Consider the following 17236-nt stretch of genomic DNA (forward strand, 5'->3'; position numbering starts at 1 on the left):
GTTATAGCTCATCTGAATATCAAAATGGTTTCATATCCGAACTGAAATGCTGACAACTGGTTTAAAAAGGGACCACTGCTGTCATACCAGGTAGAGTTTCAGTACACAGTAAGTATGGTGACTTTAAGACGAAACATCTACAGTATCTGCCAATTCCAGATATACACGCACCAATAATGCATCAGACATGTGATGTAAAGAATAAACAATAAAAGAAAAAAAAGTGGTCAAGTGATCCCAGCTAGCAATAGACATAATCTTTTTGCTTTGTCTTTTCTGGGGACTGCTTGGAACCTTCTTGAAAATCCCTGGTCTAGGTTAACCAATGACCTGATACGGTAACCCACTTCTAGTGAAAATAAATGTAAAATTGGTTATGTCATTTTTGCCTAAATATCTTGCTAACGTATGACAGTCGATGTACACAAAGTCAACAGTGATTACAATGAGTTTGGTTTAATTTATTTATTTTTGGGCTATGATTAGACATCTATTAAACTGTCATTGACAGCCCAAGTCTTGTTTTATCCTAGACATGTAAGCTGTGATTGGACGGCTATAAGACATCTTTTAAATGCAAAATTGCTTGCTGAGATTTTGTGGATCTTTAAAACATCTACAAAGAAATAAACAAGAAACATAAACAGCATTAAAAGTGACATTCATTTATTAGTGCCATTAATGTACACCATTTATCTCATAGAGGATTAAAAGATTCACCTGGTTAACCTGTAATATGTAATAATTTAATCATATTTACCAGTAGTGAAGTCTAGTAAACTGGTACTTAAATTATTGTTTTAGAGAGAAAAGATATAACAGCATAAGATAATGGTGCGTTCACACCAGACGCGGAAGTGGCGGCAATCGTGAGTGATTTACATGTTAAGTCAATGCAAAGACGCGAATAGGCATCCTGCGGCATGTGTGAATTGAGTGTTGCCTCATGATCCGCATGGGTTAAAAAAATCTGATCTTTTTTGGCAGATTTTCGCCCGCGTTAACCAATCAGGAACATAAGGCGAGCGGAGGCAGAAAAACAAAACAACAATGGAGGACAATCATCATCACTACACGAGACATCTTCGTACTTTTACAGGAATTAAAGCAACACTATGTAGTTTCCATGTAAAAATGACTTACAGCTCCCCCATGTGGTTGAAAAGCGCAACAGTGCCTGGTATCAAACACTCTTCTGCAGGCAGGGGGAGGGGCGGGGCTGTGTTTCCTACCCTCCACCTGCCACTTTCAGAGTGTGCTTGTAGCAGCTAGGAGGCTGCTCAGGTTGCAGCAACAGTACAATTTGTCCAGTTAAAAGTTGTTCTATCACTGAAATAATTTTAGAGACATTATTTAAAGGTAAAAAAACTACATCGTGTTGCTTTAAAAGGATCTTGTTTGGAAGAGTGAGGAGGTCGAACAATCTGGTAAGTTTACTCAATTTAAGCTATATAAGCCCCTCCCATGACGTGAATTTACGTGTGAATGTGTCGAATGAATAGATTTTCATGCGCGACTTTGACGTGCGAATGAATCAATTAAACTCAAAATGTTCAAGTGTCCAACTACGCGTAAATAGCGTGTTTTTGCCGCCTCTTGCACGTCTGGTGTGAACGCACAGTATGTCTGACATACTGCAGCCTTTATAAAACATTTCTTCTTTAAGTCATTCATATTCTCTATTTGAACAGACATCAGCTGTGAGTTTCATTGGCTATGTGGCTTTCAGCGGGTGGCACTCCTGAGATCCGAACAGGAAGTGAGGTGCCAGCCCCGGTGCATTGTGGGACTGTCGGTGAGACAGTCTATTTACAATCAGTGCTGGATCTGGTACATCAAACAGGCATCCACAGATACAAGGCAACAGAAAGTACATAAAGGTGCAGGAGAAAATCATGTATGATGCATATTCTTGGTTTAAGGTTCATTAATTTAATGTTCCTGAAATTTCTTCTTGCGTATGCGTTTCAGTCCCATACATCTAAGGGCTGAGGAGGAGACATTCAAACCCTTTGTAGCAGCATGCTGTTTCTGTATAGCAAAATAAGTTAAAGCCAATATTGTATTAAGATCAACATTTTACTTGTGTAACATTCAAGAAAAAGAAAAATGTGGAGCATAAATTGATCTGATCTATTAAAATCTGACTGGATTGTAAATAGTGTTGGTGTTATAACAGTATGATACCAGACCTGACAGGATTGTGGAGAACCAGAAGCCCCCCATTTCTTTAAAGAGGGGCAATTGATCCACAATCATCTGTTATTATTGCTGTAACCTTATGTAACCTGGCATATTGGCAATATTATAAAGAGGCTGCATTAGTTTAAACACTACCTAACTAGCTGTTTGACAAATGGTTAACACAGACCAATAGCGTGCACCGTCTGAAACAGGAAAGTTGTGATTCAATTTTAAATAACGTGCACTGAACGATCGTGCTGGAACATGTACTGGGAAACAGGCTGAGTTTGACATCATATTGACCTGATATAAATGCTGTAATTTTATATTTCGGTTATCATACAGAATGCATATGGGCATTTGAATGTAAATTAACTTAATGTGTAATATCTTATTGGCAAGTGTTTATAGCTAAAAGTAACAGTAAGACTGTATCATTTAAAAAGTCTGCACCAAACACGAAAGGAATACATTCAGTTCAAAAGAAGTGATTTCAATCTGGATTCAGATCTCTTTCTCTCAGAGGAAGGGGTTGTGGCTCTGGTGATGTGGGTGTATGGTGGAGGGCTGGACAGAGGCGGTGCACAGAGGCAGCAGGGGTTGAGGCAGGTTACTGGGCATGTCCAGAAGGCCGTGGTGAGGTTGGGTGTACGATGAGGTCAGAGACTGAGGTTTCTGCTGTATCAGGGGCAGAGGTAGGGAGGCGCTGTAGGAGAGGGCGTGGCCCGACAGGGGAGAGGTGGAGTTGGGTCTCATCTGATTCAGAGTCAGTCTGGGTTGGTCAAAGTGGAAAGGGTTCGTGGGAGAGGGTGCGCTCAGACCTGCAGAGAAGCAACGAGCGATCAAGTATTACACGCGATTTGACTGTACAGTTAGTTAGGTGTAAATGTTTAATACCTGAAAGGAAAGGGTTTTTGCTCTTGATGGGTGGGTTGCTCGGGATAAGCGCGTCCAGGTTTACGAGGGAAGCGGCCGTGGGTCCGAGGAAAGCTTCGGGGGTCCGGCACGGTCTGGGGGTCAACCCGTCCAGAGGAGGTCCCAGACGAGAGAGGTCAAAACTATCTGGACTGTCACTTTCCCTGCCGTTCATCTGAACACCAGTGACCTCAAACTGCTCAACGTCTGAAGAAGTGAGAGATACTGAATCAGCGAGAGGAAGAACATATTGTTTAGTATAGAGAGTCGAAAAGCACCTGCTGGACTTTCACAACGAGGGCTGAACACTCGGTTTGGCCCCTCCTGCTTGACTCCAGGCCCCTCCTCATCCACCTGAAGCTCCTCCTCCTCTTCCTCATGAATGCAAAATGGGTCCATCCCACCCAGAGCTACATTAGAAAAGAAAGCACATACCTTTAGAAAACCACAATCATTTGCATTTTTAAGGGAATAACATTTTAATAATATAATTTTTGTGCCTCATAATGGGTTCAACATAGCAATATTACTTTAATCCATTGTTAATACAGCTTTCTTGTAAAAACCTGCTCGTGCTGGACTCCTCCAGGCCTGTTCTGCCGTATTCATTGAACTGTTTGAGGGTGAGGCTTCCCAGGGATCACAAGGTGATTGGTTGTGGCCCCAATGATGGGCGGGACTCCCAGAGGAAGGGCGGGTCTTCCACGGACTACCGATTCCAGCTGAAACAGAAACAGCATCTCACTGGTTTGATATCCAAAAAGAGCACATTCATTTTTTTAAAGTTATGTTTTCGGGTCGTTTTTTGCCTTTATTATATAGATAGTATGGTAGGAGAGGACAGGAAAGTATAGGGTGGAGAGAGGGCTACGGGATCGGCAAAGGACCTCGAGCCGGGATTCGAAAGTGCGTCTGCACCATATGTCGGAGCACTTGCCCACTACACCATTGGCTCCGACAAAAGAGAACATTCATAAAGGAAACCTGTGACATCACTGACCTACAGTCTCCCAGGGGTCAGAGGTCACAGGGCATGTGGGTGGGGCATCCCAGGGGTCATCGTCGGCAGGCACAGCAGACGTGGGGCCAAATATATCAACCAGATCGATCACAGCCGACTGTGAGAAAAAAGCAATCATCACTCAACAGCCAATGACACCTCAGAGGATCAATAAGACAGTACTCGCTTACCCCTCCAGTTCCTGAATCTCTCTCGCTCATCTCCTCTTGAACTTTCGGAAGTCGACCTTCGTCTCCGTGATGGGTACGTTGATCCTAAGAGAGAAAAAAATAAGATGATACAAATATACTAACATGAACGCACCAGAAAACCCTCACAGATCAGTTCTTAAGAGAAAGAGGTTAGTGAGATTAAAAGGGCTTTCACATGAACAGGAGAACGGGAGGACAAACATCTCCAGCAGCCCAAACTTGACATTTGAGAAGTGAGAGAAATATCATTAGTGAAACGATAAATATCGTTAGGATTTGAGTGACAGGTGAGATTGAGATGAGGTTAGCCAATCATAACATACAGTACTGACATCTCAAAACACCCCAATGAATTCTTATAATTAATACTGATAAAGTATCAATGTAAGCAACATTAACCAACATAATAATGTACTGTGTGATAAAGTGATACAAAAAGTTCATCAGAAATGAAAAATCACACACTTTTGTTTCTCAGACACCTGCACAGAGTCACCTGGAATCCACCTGCATCTCCATCTACAGTCATGATACACAGAAGAGCAGGTTTAGTCATTGTAGGTTTAGATTTGAGATGGAGATGATTTGGGTTCAGAGCTATCGTTTGACTTGTGTGTCTTGGATTCTACTTGTATAATTCTGATAGTCGTCTGACAGTTATTTGTCTTCTCTGGAGCTTGACAGACAGAAGCCACACTGGTTCAGTGAGTAAATGATGACTGTGTGTGATTGTGTGTCAGGTTTAGAAGGTGATGAAAACTGCTACACTGTGGGGAGCAGATGATGGTTCCTACAAGGAAAATAGCTCATATAATGGTTGAAACTGCAGAAATGTTTGTTTGAGGGTTGTGTGTGTGTACCTCTCTGCTCATGGCCAAGGCGAGCTGTAGCTGAAGTTCTTCTTCTCCACTGGTTTGAGGTCGAGTCTGTTCCAGATCAGATGCTCTCGGTGATGACGACGATGCTGGCAGACAGATAGACAGTTACTGTCAGACAGGCAGTCAGAATAGATATGATCAAGTTAGACGGTTACAGACAGACAAATATACTCAGATACAGATAGAAAGGCAGATACAGAAAGACAGCCAGTCAGATATACTTAGTCAGATACAGATAGACAAGTACAGTTGACAGACAGATACAAATAGACAGGAACAGTCAGTCAGACAGACAGACAGACAGACATGTACCTCAACAAAAAAAATTGTTCTAAAAACGTTCCCTAAAAGTTTCCAACGTTCCCCAAAATGTTCTGCAAACGTAAAAAGTGTCCAATTTTCTTGACGTTCTAAGAACGTTTCTGGGTTGTCTGAATGTAAGAAAAAGGTTACATTCTATCATTTTCAAACTGTTATAAAACATTATTTCTGAATGTTCAGTAAAAATATTGCTATAGAAAATACAATTCACTTAGTTAATTCACTTAATTCAAGTTTAGATGATGATAATTTGTTTCATTTTAAGTCACCATTATGGTGATTAGTGTTTGTTTTATTTGGACCTTGACATTTTGCTTGCTAGTTTTTCCCTGGTTGCATTAACTTTGTGTGTATAAAACACATTTGTCATAGATATGTAAAGTTAGTGCAATTCTATGGTTGTTGGTACATAATGGTAATCATCTTTATTTTGTCTTATAAACTTATCAAAACTTATAGGTATCAACAAATTACAAATCTCATCCAGGACTCCCAGCATGCACTGTGGCATAGATAAATAATGAACCTTTTAGAATTTTCTTCATCACCATTGTTGAGATTCATACACTGATTCTTGATGTTTGTGCTTCCAAAATATATAGCGGTTAATTGTTGCCCAAAGTTTCTAAAATCCTTAATGAAAAACTGCTGGGAGTGTAAAGAAACTTTTGATGAGTAAATCAATTAAATACGTGATTAGGTGACTACCTTTACATTATCAAAACACTTAAATTTATAAACACAAAGTTAATGCAACCAGGAAAAATCTAGCAAGCAAAATGTCAAGGGTCAAGATTCAAACTAAAACAAAGATTGATCACCATAAAAATGACTTAAAAATTAAACAAAACATCAACACCTGTGTTTTTAAAGGAATATGTTTACAAAACAGTCAGAAATAATGTTTTATAACAGTTTTAAAATAATAAAATGCAATCTTTTCTCTTACATAACAAGCAAAAAATTAAATATAGAAAACAGTTGTTTAAAACATTTTGTAAACATTAAAACATGACACTGTCATACTGTTTAAAAATTGTAGAATGTAACATTCCTCTAACGTTCAGATAACTAAGAAACACTTTTAGAATTTTAAAAAACTGGACACTTTTTACGTTGGCGGAACATTTTTGGGAGTTTGGGAACTTTCAAGGAACGTTCTTAGACCTTTTTTCTGTTAGCTGGACGGAAATACAAATATACTCAATAAGGTACAAACAGACAGATACAGTCTGTAGACAAATAAAGTCAGTCAAATACAGACAGACAGGCAGATATAAACAGACAGACAGACACAATAAGTCAGACAAATATTGTCAGTCTGCAGTCAGCAACATAATCAGTCAGATACAGACAGATACAGAAAGACAGACACAGCTAGTCAGTCAGTCAGTCAGTCAGACAGACAGACAGACAGACAGACAGACAGACAGACAGACAGACAGACAGACAGACAGACAGACAGACAGACAGACAGATACAGTCAGACAGACAAATATTGTCAGTCAGTCAGACAGACAGATACAGTCAGACAAGTACAGTCTGCAGTCAGCAACAGACAGACATATAAATATAATCAGTCGGAAACAGAAAAGATGCTTTCAGTTAGACTGACAGATAAAGACAGACAGCTTTATGTTACAGCTCTGGTAGTAGGTTATTTGTTATGTCATTGATTTCTCCATAAGTGTTTGTAATGAGAGAGTTTGTGTGCATTTATTTTTAAACAAAAAATGTGTCAGAAACTGTTTAGTGACAAACAAAAGTAAACTCCGGCCATTTAAGTGTGCAGTATCAAATAGTTCATAAAGGGTCTTTGGGAGGGGTGTCCCTGATGTTCAGACTTTCTTCTAGCTATACATTATGTCAGACTCTCCACAGCCCTGTCTGTGATCACTCTCATATGCATTGTGACCTTTAGTCTGGCACTCTCATGATCCACAGACAGCTCTACACAAACACCAGGTGAACATTTCTGTCTACAGGAAGATTTTCCTAAAGTGACAGTGAGGTCAGAACCCTCAACATTTGATTTGATCAATAAACAAAAAAAATGTGTATAGTGTATGTATAAGTGCCGTATGGACTCACAGTTAAATGAAGATGGAGATCCTCTGGACTGACTCAAGTCTTCTCCGTACAGAGCTGCCATGCTGGGTTGACTGCTACGTCTGCTGGGGTACGCGGGTGGCACTCCTCCCACCCCTCCGCCCCCCGTCATCCTCTCTCTGGTTTTAAGGGCCTGCGCTCTCTCCTGACGCAAACGCTCCTCATCCCTCAGCAGAGCCACCAGCTGCTTGGCTTTCTCGCGCACGTTCACGCCCTGATCTCGCCCGTCTCGGTCCACGTACTGGAAGTCTCTGAGTGTCTGAATAGTGAAGGCGTTCTCGCGACACTGCTGGGCAACCCGTTCAGAGCCCGTCTTAGCCAAATAATCCAAAAGAGTCAAAGCCTAGACCAGACAAACAAAAGAGGGTGATATGTTTGTAGTTACACTTCTATCAGATTACATTAGATCATTAGAAATGTATGCAACAGGAAGATTATACAGCAGTTACTCGGCACATAAATAACAATGAGGCTCTATTAGGATGATGGTATCAGATCTGAACATAAATTTATATGACAGAGCACTAATAAACCTGTCCAGAGAGTTTCCCATCTGTCTAGACAATGATATTTCATACCAATTCGTACTTATTTTACAAAGTGGCTAATTTATATAAATTAGTAGTATGATCACATACATACATTTTTGACTCCTCTGATGTTGGGGTTAGGGGCAGGGTTTCGTTTTTATATATTTATGATAATCGTACGTTTTTGCATGATTAATTTTGTACAAATTCATACGAATTAGCCAACTCATAAAATATGTATGAATTCTCGTGAGCTCAGGCTGGTCTAGAAGTGGTATAAAAAATGGATGGATGGACAACTAATACAGTAACAGTTTTAATTTATAGTATTTAAACATAAAAGTCAACATGGGGACATTTGAGAAACTACCGAGTAGTGACTAATGTGAGTCTGCGAATAATTTTGTGAATTAATGCATCTTTATTTTGTCTAGATGAGATCATGTATGCTTATTACACTTGGATTAGTCATAAATCTGTGTGTTACAGTGTATCATTGATCACGCTGTTTATTATATAACAAGTGTGTTACACCTTGTAAACATGTCTCCAGTTCTTGCCGTGATCATTGAGTCGTTTCCACACCATGGCCATGACCTCGCTGAACGCCACCACACTGAAGGTCAGCTCTGCTATCTCTGACATCAGTGAACTTGACGGACCCCAAGGGTCATTGGATGTCGCCTCTCTCACCTTGATTTCAGCATCTGAGTAGTTGTGCACAATGTTCTTTACCTGTCGCCGCAGGGCCGAGGTCGTCATGGCGACTGTGAAAGTTGTACGTGGGCTGTTCTTTGGCGTATTGGTATGAGATGAGGTGGGCATACAGTCACTTTAAAGAAAGAGCGAGTGAGCGCTGAGAGAGAAGAGAGATTAGAAGAGAGATTTAGTGGGAAAGAGAAAGAGGGGAAACAGACAGACAGACAGACAGACAAGCAGGCAGGCAAATAAATAGAAAGGCAGAGAGACCCACAGACAGGCAAATAGACAGACACACAGGTAGATAGACAGGCAGATAAATAGACAAACAAATAGACAGGCAGGAAAATAAAAAGACAGACAGATAGGCAGGCAGACAGACAGACAGACAGACAGACAGACAGGCAGATAGACAGGCAGGCAGACAGACAGACAGACAGACAGACAGACAGAGAGACAGACAGATAGACCAGCCCAGTCTCCTGAAAATGCGTATAAATAGCACGAAGTGTAAAACTCGTGCAATACATACGCCAAATTCCACTTTGGCGTGCATATGATACACAAGTCCTTCCCATTCACTTGGGCGGGGCATCTTTTTTTGTCGTTTTATTTGTTGGTTTCTCAATTTTTTTGCTTTTTTTTACCATTTTCGCTTTTGTTTAGAGTTAGAACAACTTTTTGTTATTTAAAAATGACATCCTAACCCAAACCCCAACTCTAACCCCAACTCCAAGCGACCATGGCTTAAATATGGACAAAAACATAGAGAAACCTGTATATTAAATAACCTTATTAAGCAAATCTGAAATCTAACCCTAAACCCAAGCGAAAATGGTTTAAAAAACAGAAAAAAATTGAGAAACCAATAAATAAAACGACAAAAAAAGATGCCCCGTTTAAGTGAATGGGAAGGACTTGCGTGTCGTGTGCACGCCGGAGTGGAGTTTGGCGTGTGTGTTGCGCGAGTTTTGCACTTCGTGCTATTTATACGCAACCTCAGGAGACTGGGTAGGATAGACAGCCAGGCAGAGAGGCAGACAGACAGACAGAGGCAGGTAAATAAATAGAAAGGCAAATAGACCCACAAGCAGGCAAATAGATAGACAGATAGATAGGAAGACAAACAGAGGAACAGACAGGCAGGCAAATAGAAAGACAGACTGATAGACAGACAGATACATAGACAGACAGATAGACAGGCAGGCAAATAAAAAAACAGATAAATAAACAGACAGGCAGGCAGACAGATAGATAGACAAACAGGCAGACAGACATACAGAGAGACAGACAGACAGGCAGGCAGGCAGACAGAGAGACAGGCAGACAGATAGGGAGGCAGACAAATAGACAGACATTCAGACAGACAGACAGACAGACAGGCATTCAGACAGACAGACAGGCAGACAGACAGACAGACAGGCAGACAAAGGAACAGGCAGGCATGTAGACAGGCAGGCAGACAATCAGGCAGACAGGCGTACAGAGAGACAGGCATACAGAGAGACAGGCATATAGACAGACATGCGGGCAGACAGACAGACAGACAGACAGACAGGCATACAGAGAGACAGGCATACAGAGAGACAGGCAGACAGAGAGACAGGCAGGCAGACAGATCGACAGCCAGCCAGACAGAAAGGTATACAGAGAGACATGCATACAGAAAGACAGGCAGACAGACAGGCAGTCAGACAGACAGAGAGACAGGCAGACAGACAGGTATACAGAGAGACAGGCAGACAGACAGACAGACAGACAGACAGACAGAGAGACAGGCAGACAGACAGACAGACAGACAGGTATACAGAGAGACAGGCATACAGAGAGACAGGCATACAGAGAGACAGGCAGGCAGGCAGACAGACAGACAGACAAGTATACAGAGAGACAGGCATACAGAGAGATAGACAGACAGACAGAGTGACAGGCATACAGAGAGACAGGCAGACAGAGAGACAGGTAGGCAGACAGATAGACAGACAGACAGGTATACAGAGAGACAGGCAGACAGACAGACAGACAGGCAGGCAGACAGACAGACAGACAGACAGAGAGACAGGCAGACAGACAGGTATACAGAGAGACAGGCAGACAGACAGACAGACAGACAGAGAGACAGGCAGACAGACAGACAGGCAGACAGACAGACAGACAGGTATACAGAGAGACAGGCATACAGAGAGACAGGCAGGCAGGCAGGCAGGCAGACAGACAGACAGACAAGTATACAGAGAGACAGGCATACAGAGAGATAGACAGACAGACAGAGTGACAGGCATACAGAGAGACAGGCAGACAGACAGGCAGGCAGACAGACAGAGAGACAGGCAGGCAGGCAGGCAGACAAACACGCAGACAAACAGGCAGACAGAGAGCCAGGCAGGCGGACAGGCAAATAGACAGACACGCAAATAGATCAAACAGACAAATTGCATATTAGTTCATTTTACCTATAAACTACATTAATTAAAAAACGATCATCAAAAAACTTCTTTATTATAATCCATTGTCATGCATGATTTCTCCAGAAGTTGAGGTTAAAAGTCAAGCACCCACATACTTGGAGGAAACTTTGGAAATCATTTTCAAATAATAATACATAGAATATATTATTATATAATGCATAAAAGCCTTTGAATATATAGGCAGTCCAGCTCATTAAAAGTCACCCTGTCATCTTTGTAGCTTGAGCAGAGCGATTACAGTTTTCAGAGTGATCAATAATTCAGATCCTCTCTGCAGTTGCACTTCTCATGAAAACACAAGCACAAGAGATGAGAGCTGGGTGTCCAAAACCCTCATCAGGTCCAAAACATGCCTAAATTTAACCTGTCAATCACCCGTATGACCTTGTGATCGACTACAATAACAGCCCACCAGATCTGATTTTCTATAGCTCAACTGAAAGAGAGTAACAACAGCAAAGCCCTGGATTCAATTCTTAGAGAAAATGCAAACTGATGTACTGTGGATCTACAATGCAAATGAATAAATATGTGTGTCACTATTGCCTGTATTATCATTCATGAGTCACAGACTCGTTGTGAGCGTATAAAAACACACACAGTTTATCTGCCGCCCACCACAGAAACATTGTAAACCCCAGACCTGCTGTTACACATGAGCAAGATGTTTCATCTCTCCACGTTCACGATTCATCTGATCAGTTCACTTTACACCTCGCTATGAAAGCTATACTAAACAATACTAATTTCTTTCCTTTTTCTTAAAAAAAATGCCAAAAAGTTACAGCAGGAGATATGATGCTATATTGCTATCAAAGTCATCAAATGATAATATTAAGATCTATAAATACAAAATAAAGCCATCAACCTTGTGAATATTGATCATGCCCTACTGTCTAGTGCTGTTAAATGTTTTTACCCTCAATGCAATGATTTTATCTGCTTGCAAAATTTAATAGAAGTGATAGTGCAGTTAAAAATAAAACAGCTTAGTCTGATGTGAAGACGTGGAGGACAGAAGAACACAGACTATAGATTCAGCTGACAGAAGACTGTGTTGACCTTCACATCACACATTCATCATGTCATCTTCTGTATAAATCAATCCTACTACACTTTCCACTTCTCATTCCGTTCCTCGTCCCATTGTGTTTCCCACCTAAGCCTCTAATCCACAATTTCTCTTTTTCAGAGATCTGGTATTTTCTGGGATACAGGACACCCTGCAGAGTACACCGTTAGAGAGAAATGATCAAATAATGTCACTGGGGCTGACTGTACCCTTTCAAAACTTACACCTTGGCATCTAAAGAGTTCCCAGCTAGCAGAAAAAAGTTCTAAGAACGTTCCCTGAAAGTTCACAAGGTTCCCAAAAACATTCTGCCAACGTTAAAACTGTCCAGTTTTCTTTAAGTTCTAAGAACGTTTCTGGGTTGTCTGAACGTTAGAGGAATGTTACATTTTACCATTTTTAAACGTTATGACAATGTCATGTTTTAATGTTCACACAATGTTTAAAACAACAACTGTTTATTATATTGACTTGTTTAATTGTTATGTAAATGATAGAGAAACATTGCATTTTATTATTTTATAAAACATTATTTCTGTTCACTTCACAATTCACTTATTAGGTTTAGATGTTGATGTTTTGTTTCATTTATAGTCACCATTATTGTGATTAGTGTTTCTTTTAGTTGGACCCTTGAAACTTGACTTTTGCTTGCTAGTTTTTTCCTCGTTGTGTTAACTTTGTGTTGATGCACAGCATTTGTTATGAACGTGCAAAGTTGATAGTGTGGTTCTGTGGTTGTTGGCACACAATGGTAAAGATCATCGCCTAATTAATTTACAAATCAAAAGTTTATTTTCTGTCAATAATGTAAATGAGATCCAGCACTTTCACAGCAGTTTGTCATTAAGGAGTTTAAGAAACTTTGGACAAAAACATTCCGCTGTATAATTGGGACGCACAAACGCCAAGAATCAGACCACGAATCTCAACCATGCCGACAAATAAAATTGTTTAAAAAATCCTTATTTATCCATGCTGCAGTGCATGTTGGGAATCCTGAATGAGATTTGTAATTTGTTAATACCCAGCATGCATTGCAGTATGAAGTTTTTCATTTGATTGTCGCCATGGTTGAGATTCGTGGTCTGATTCTTGGTGTTTGTGCGTCCCAGTTATACGGCGGATGTTTTTTGTCCAAAGTTTCTTAAACTCCTTAATGACAAACTGCTGTGAAGGTACTGGATCTCATTTGCATTTTTGACAGAGAATGAACTTTTGATTAGTAAATTAATTAGGTGATGATCTTTACCATTTTGTACCAAGCACCACAGAATTACACTAACTTTTCATAACAAATGTGGTGTATTAACAAAAAGTAAACACAAACAGGAATAAACTAGCAAACAAAAAGTCAAGGGTCAAGAGTCCAACTAAAACAAACACTAATCACAATAATTGTGACTATAAATGGAACAAAACATCAACAACATCTAAACCTAATGAGTGAATTGTGTTTTCTACAGCAATATATTTACTGAACATTCAGAAATAATGTTTTATTAAATAATAAAATGCAATGTTTCTGTCATTTACATAACAATGAAACAAGTCAATATAATAAAGAGTTTTAAACATTGTGTGAACATTAAAACATGACATTGTCATAATGTTTAAAAATGGTAAAATGTAACACTCCTCTATACCTTCAGACAACACAGAAACACCGAAACGTTTTTTTGGGAACTTTCAGGGAACGCTCCCAGAACTTCCTTCCGCTAGCTGGGTTCATATTAGTACCTCAGAGTATAAGTATATATCTGTATAGAGGTACATATTGGTACCAAATCTATACTAAATTGTAAATATTGGGACCTTTATAAAGGGCACTGTCCCATTAATGACTTTTTGGACCATTTTTCCAGACAATGTACAGTTTGATCTCACATCAGGTCCATGACACACTTTCCCACCCATCTTTGGCCCACAGAGACGTTTAATTCTGTCAATGGGCTTTTACACTGTCATTACTGAATTACTCCATTTTCATATTCTTACTTTCACTCACAGAATAAAAGATCAGAGATTTATCTAGCAAAGTCTTAAAAAAGTGACAGAACTTCACTAAGCTCCCATAATACTACTGAAAGAAACTTTAAAGTGCACCTAATTCATTGCTTCTTGTGTTTGCGTATTATTTTTACCGTACATTTTTGTAGCTCCAGATATCTCTGCTTTCCTAAAACGCATAGATTTTCTACAAATCTCATTGATTTGAAAAGCGCTTGTGCCTGATTGGCCAGCTAATCTGTACTTTGTGATTAGCCTGAATACCTCTGACGTCAGCCGGAAATGTGACACCCCTTACTATGTTTGAACTGTTTACTTTGGGGTTTGTACCTTTTGCATATCGTTAACATGTAATAATACACACCAAAGAAAATGTTACAACATGAATCGGATGATAGTTGCTCTTTATAAACTTATCCTAGTCCCAAACTAAAATGCATGTTTAGGTGTATCTTCTTCTTGTGACGGATGCGGTCTAACTCCCACAAATCTAATTCACACGTTTTGGCTCTGTCCTTCACTATGTAATTATTGGAACAACATTTTTAAAACCCTGGCTATATTTTACTGGAAAAGAGAAAATTGAACCAAATGCTCTCACTGCACTGTTTGGAATCTGCCCACACTACCAATTGCCAATTGGGATTGCCTTTGCTTGCTAGGTGACTTATATTGCTCAATTGGAAAACTAGAATCTTTACTTTTTTTGTAAAGATCTCTTTTGTTTCTTTTTTTATGAACAGTGTATATTTATAAATGATTATTATGATATTGATGTTTGTTCTGTATTAATGTATAATGTTTTTTTTATCTTTACACATTACTACGCATACTTGTACCTTCGGTCTATGTAAACAACCCTCTGAAATTAAAATCAATAAAAAGGGGGAATAAATGCATTTTGTGCATGTATGTTTGTAAAAACCACTTAAATGTCCTAAAATAACTATAAGGCTTAATCCCGGATTAATATAAACCCTGTCTGTGAAACTGCCCCTAAAAAACATCCTGGTGCTTCAAACCAAATGATGCCATAGACCTCATCTGAAGAACTTTAAATGTAACATCACACCCCTCTTAAATGAACAATAGCCAACTCCAAAACTACACAATGATTTTGTTCAGGTGAACTAAATGTGCTTTATATCTAAATTAAAAAACTGAATCAACCCAACATTGCCAAAAAGTACACAACACCATCAGTCCAAAGAAACAGAATGAGTGAGAGAGAGATACATAGAGGTCACGTAGAATGAGTGTTTATGCTAATGTGGGCCTTCAGCTGTACTGCAGTATCACAAGCATTACAATACACACAGAATATACTTACACACATAATCCACTAACATAACGACATCATCACTCGTACAGTATACAGTCGAATAAGATTAACGGTCCTGCTCACCTGCAGCATCATTTCACTGTCCAGCCGAGAGGGGGGAGAGAGAGAGAGATGCGCAGATCCAGCAAATATTAGTCGTGTATCTGTCTCTATCAATTGAGCGATGAAGTGATGCTGCGATAGAGCGCGACGCGGGCCATCCACACACGCCTTCCGCTGACACGCGCTCGCACATGCGGCGTGTGGAGGAGCAAACCGTCATCACGAGAGAGAGAGAGAGAGAGAGAGAGAGAGAGAGAGAGAGAGAGAGAGAGAGAGAGAGAGAGAGAGAGAGAGAGAGAGAGAGAGAGAGAGAGAGAGAGAGAGAGAGAGAGGTGGGTGGATGCTCCACGCGCAGTCAGCATTTAACCGCATCATGACCGGAGTCCCGCAAGCACAATGAACTGATGAATATAAACAGGGGCGCTGCTAAGGATTTTGGGCCCCATGAAAAGAATCTTGACACGGCCCCCAACACAGCTGAGACTTTTTTCATATTAATTTACATAAAATCATGCGCTTTTATGGTATTTTGACTACCAATGGGGTGAGAAAATTTTAATTTAATTTTGAATTAAGTGTTTAAGAAAAAAGAAGTCTTATTTCACAATTTTTTTCTCACCGCATTGGCAGATCATTTTGCTCGTTTTAAGGACAATTTCACTTAAATTGTATATTAATTCGTCTTAAAACTAGACTGATTTACTTAGGTCATTTTGCTCATCAAGAAAAATAATTTAAGAATTTTTAGATATTTCTACTGAAAACAAGACAAAAATACTAAGTAAGAAAGTCATTTTTTGCAGTGTTGAATGTTTAACTAAAACTGTGTATTGTTATTTTTTCCAGCGTTTTCTTGAACTAACATGAGGAGAAAATTGAGTTCCCTTATCATGCACTTTTAACACTAGAACGGCCACCAGTAGTCATTTTAACCGCAACATTTAAACCTATGCATTGCAAAAAATGATTTTCAAGAAAAAAATTCTTAGTTTTTTTTTTTTTCAGTAAAAATATCTAAAAATTCTTAAATTAAGATGCTTTTTCTTGATGAAAAACGACCCAAGAAAATAAGTCTAGTTTTGAGACCAAAAATATTACATTTAAGGGATTTTGTGCATAAAACAAGCAAAAAAATCTGCCAATGGGGTAATCAAATTTTTCTTGAATTTAGTGTTTAAGAAAAATGTTCAAGATTTTTTTGCTTACTTCATTGGCAGATTTTTTTGCTTGTTTTATGCACAAAATCCCTTAAATGTAATATTTTTGGTCTGAAAACTAGACTTATTTTCTTGGGTCGTTTTGTTCATCATGAAAAAGCATCTTTATTTAAGCAATTTTAGATATTTTTACTGAAAACAAGACAAAAATACTAAGATTTTTTTCTTGAAATTCATTTTTTGCAGTGTGGTAATTATCTTTAACACTAGAATGAACAAGGGGTCATTTCGACAGTT

The 17236-nt window shown here is 39.4% G+C and overlaps 1 protein-coding gene across 2 annotated transcripts; it reads right to left on the reverse strand.

Moving 5' to 3' along the window:
• Nucleotides 1-644: 644 nt before the first annotated feature.
• epn3b (epsin 3b) lies at nt 645-16730 on the reverse strand. Of its 2 annotated transcripts, XM_055204082.2 has the most exons (10): nt 15804-16730; nt 8684-9005; nt 7602-7962; nt 5172-5275; nt 4291-4374; nt 4100-4217; nt 3666-3821; nt 3378-3509; nt 3082-3306; nt 645-3005 (listed from the first exon to the last, which is right to left on the reverse strand). In XM_055204082.2, the coding sequence occupies exons 2-10, from the start codon at nt 8972-8974 to the stop codon at nt 2704-2706; spliced, it is 1773 nt and encodes a 590-aa protein (XP_055060057.2). In that variant the 5' UTR covers nt 8975-9005; nt 15804-16730; the 3' UTR covers nt 645-2703. The 2 variants fall into 2 exon arrangements, with proteins under 2 accessions (XP_055060057.2, XP_073716218.1); XM_073860117.1 differs by lacking the exon at nt 15804-16730 and having other exon boundaries at nt 8684-9271.
• Nucleotides 16731-17236: the final 506 nt, after the last annotated feature.

Source organism: Misgurnus anguillicaudatus, chromosome 3 (assembly GCF_027580225.2).
Source record: "Misgurnus anguillicaudatus chromosome 3, ASM2758022v2, whole genome shotgun sequence".
NCBI classification, from domain to species: Eukaryota; Metazoa; Chordata; class Actinopteri; order Cypriniformes; family Cobitidae; genus Misgurnus; species Misgurnus anguillicaudatus.

What these genes read in the sequence shown, in the direction of transcription:
- epn3b (XM_055204082.2), bottom strand. Translation starts at nt 8,974, where the DNA reads ATGCCCACCTCATCTCATACCAATACGCCAAAGAACAGCCCACGTACA. An exon ending in CCTTGGCCATGAGCAGAGAG is followed by an intron (nt 4,375 to 5,171) that starts GTACACACACAC and finishes TTTCTCTCTTAG; the next exon opens with GATCAACGTACCCATCACGG. An exon ending in GAGGAGTCCAGCACGAGCAG is followed by an intron (nt 3,510 to 3,665) that starts GTTTTTACAAGA and finishes TTTCTAATGTAG; the next exon opens with CTCTGGGTGGGATGGACCCA.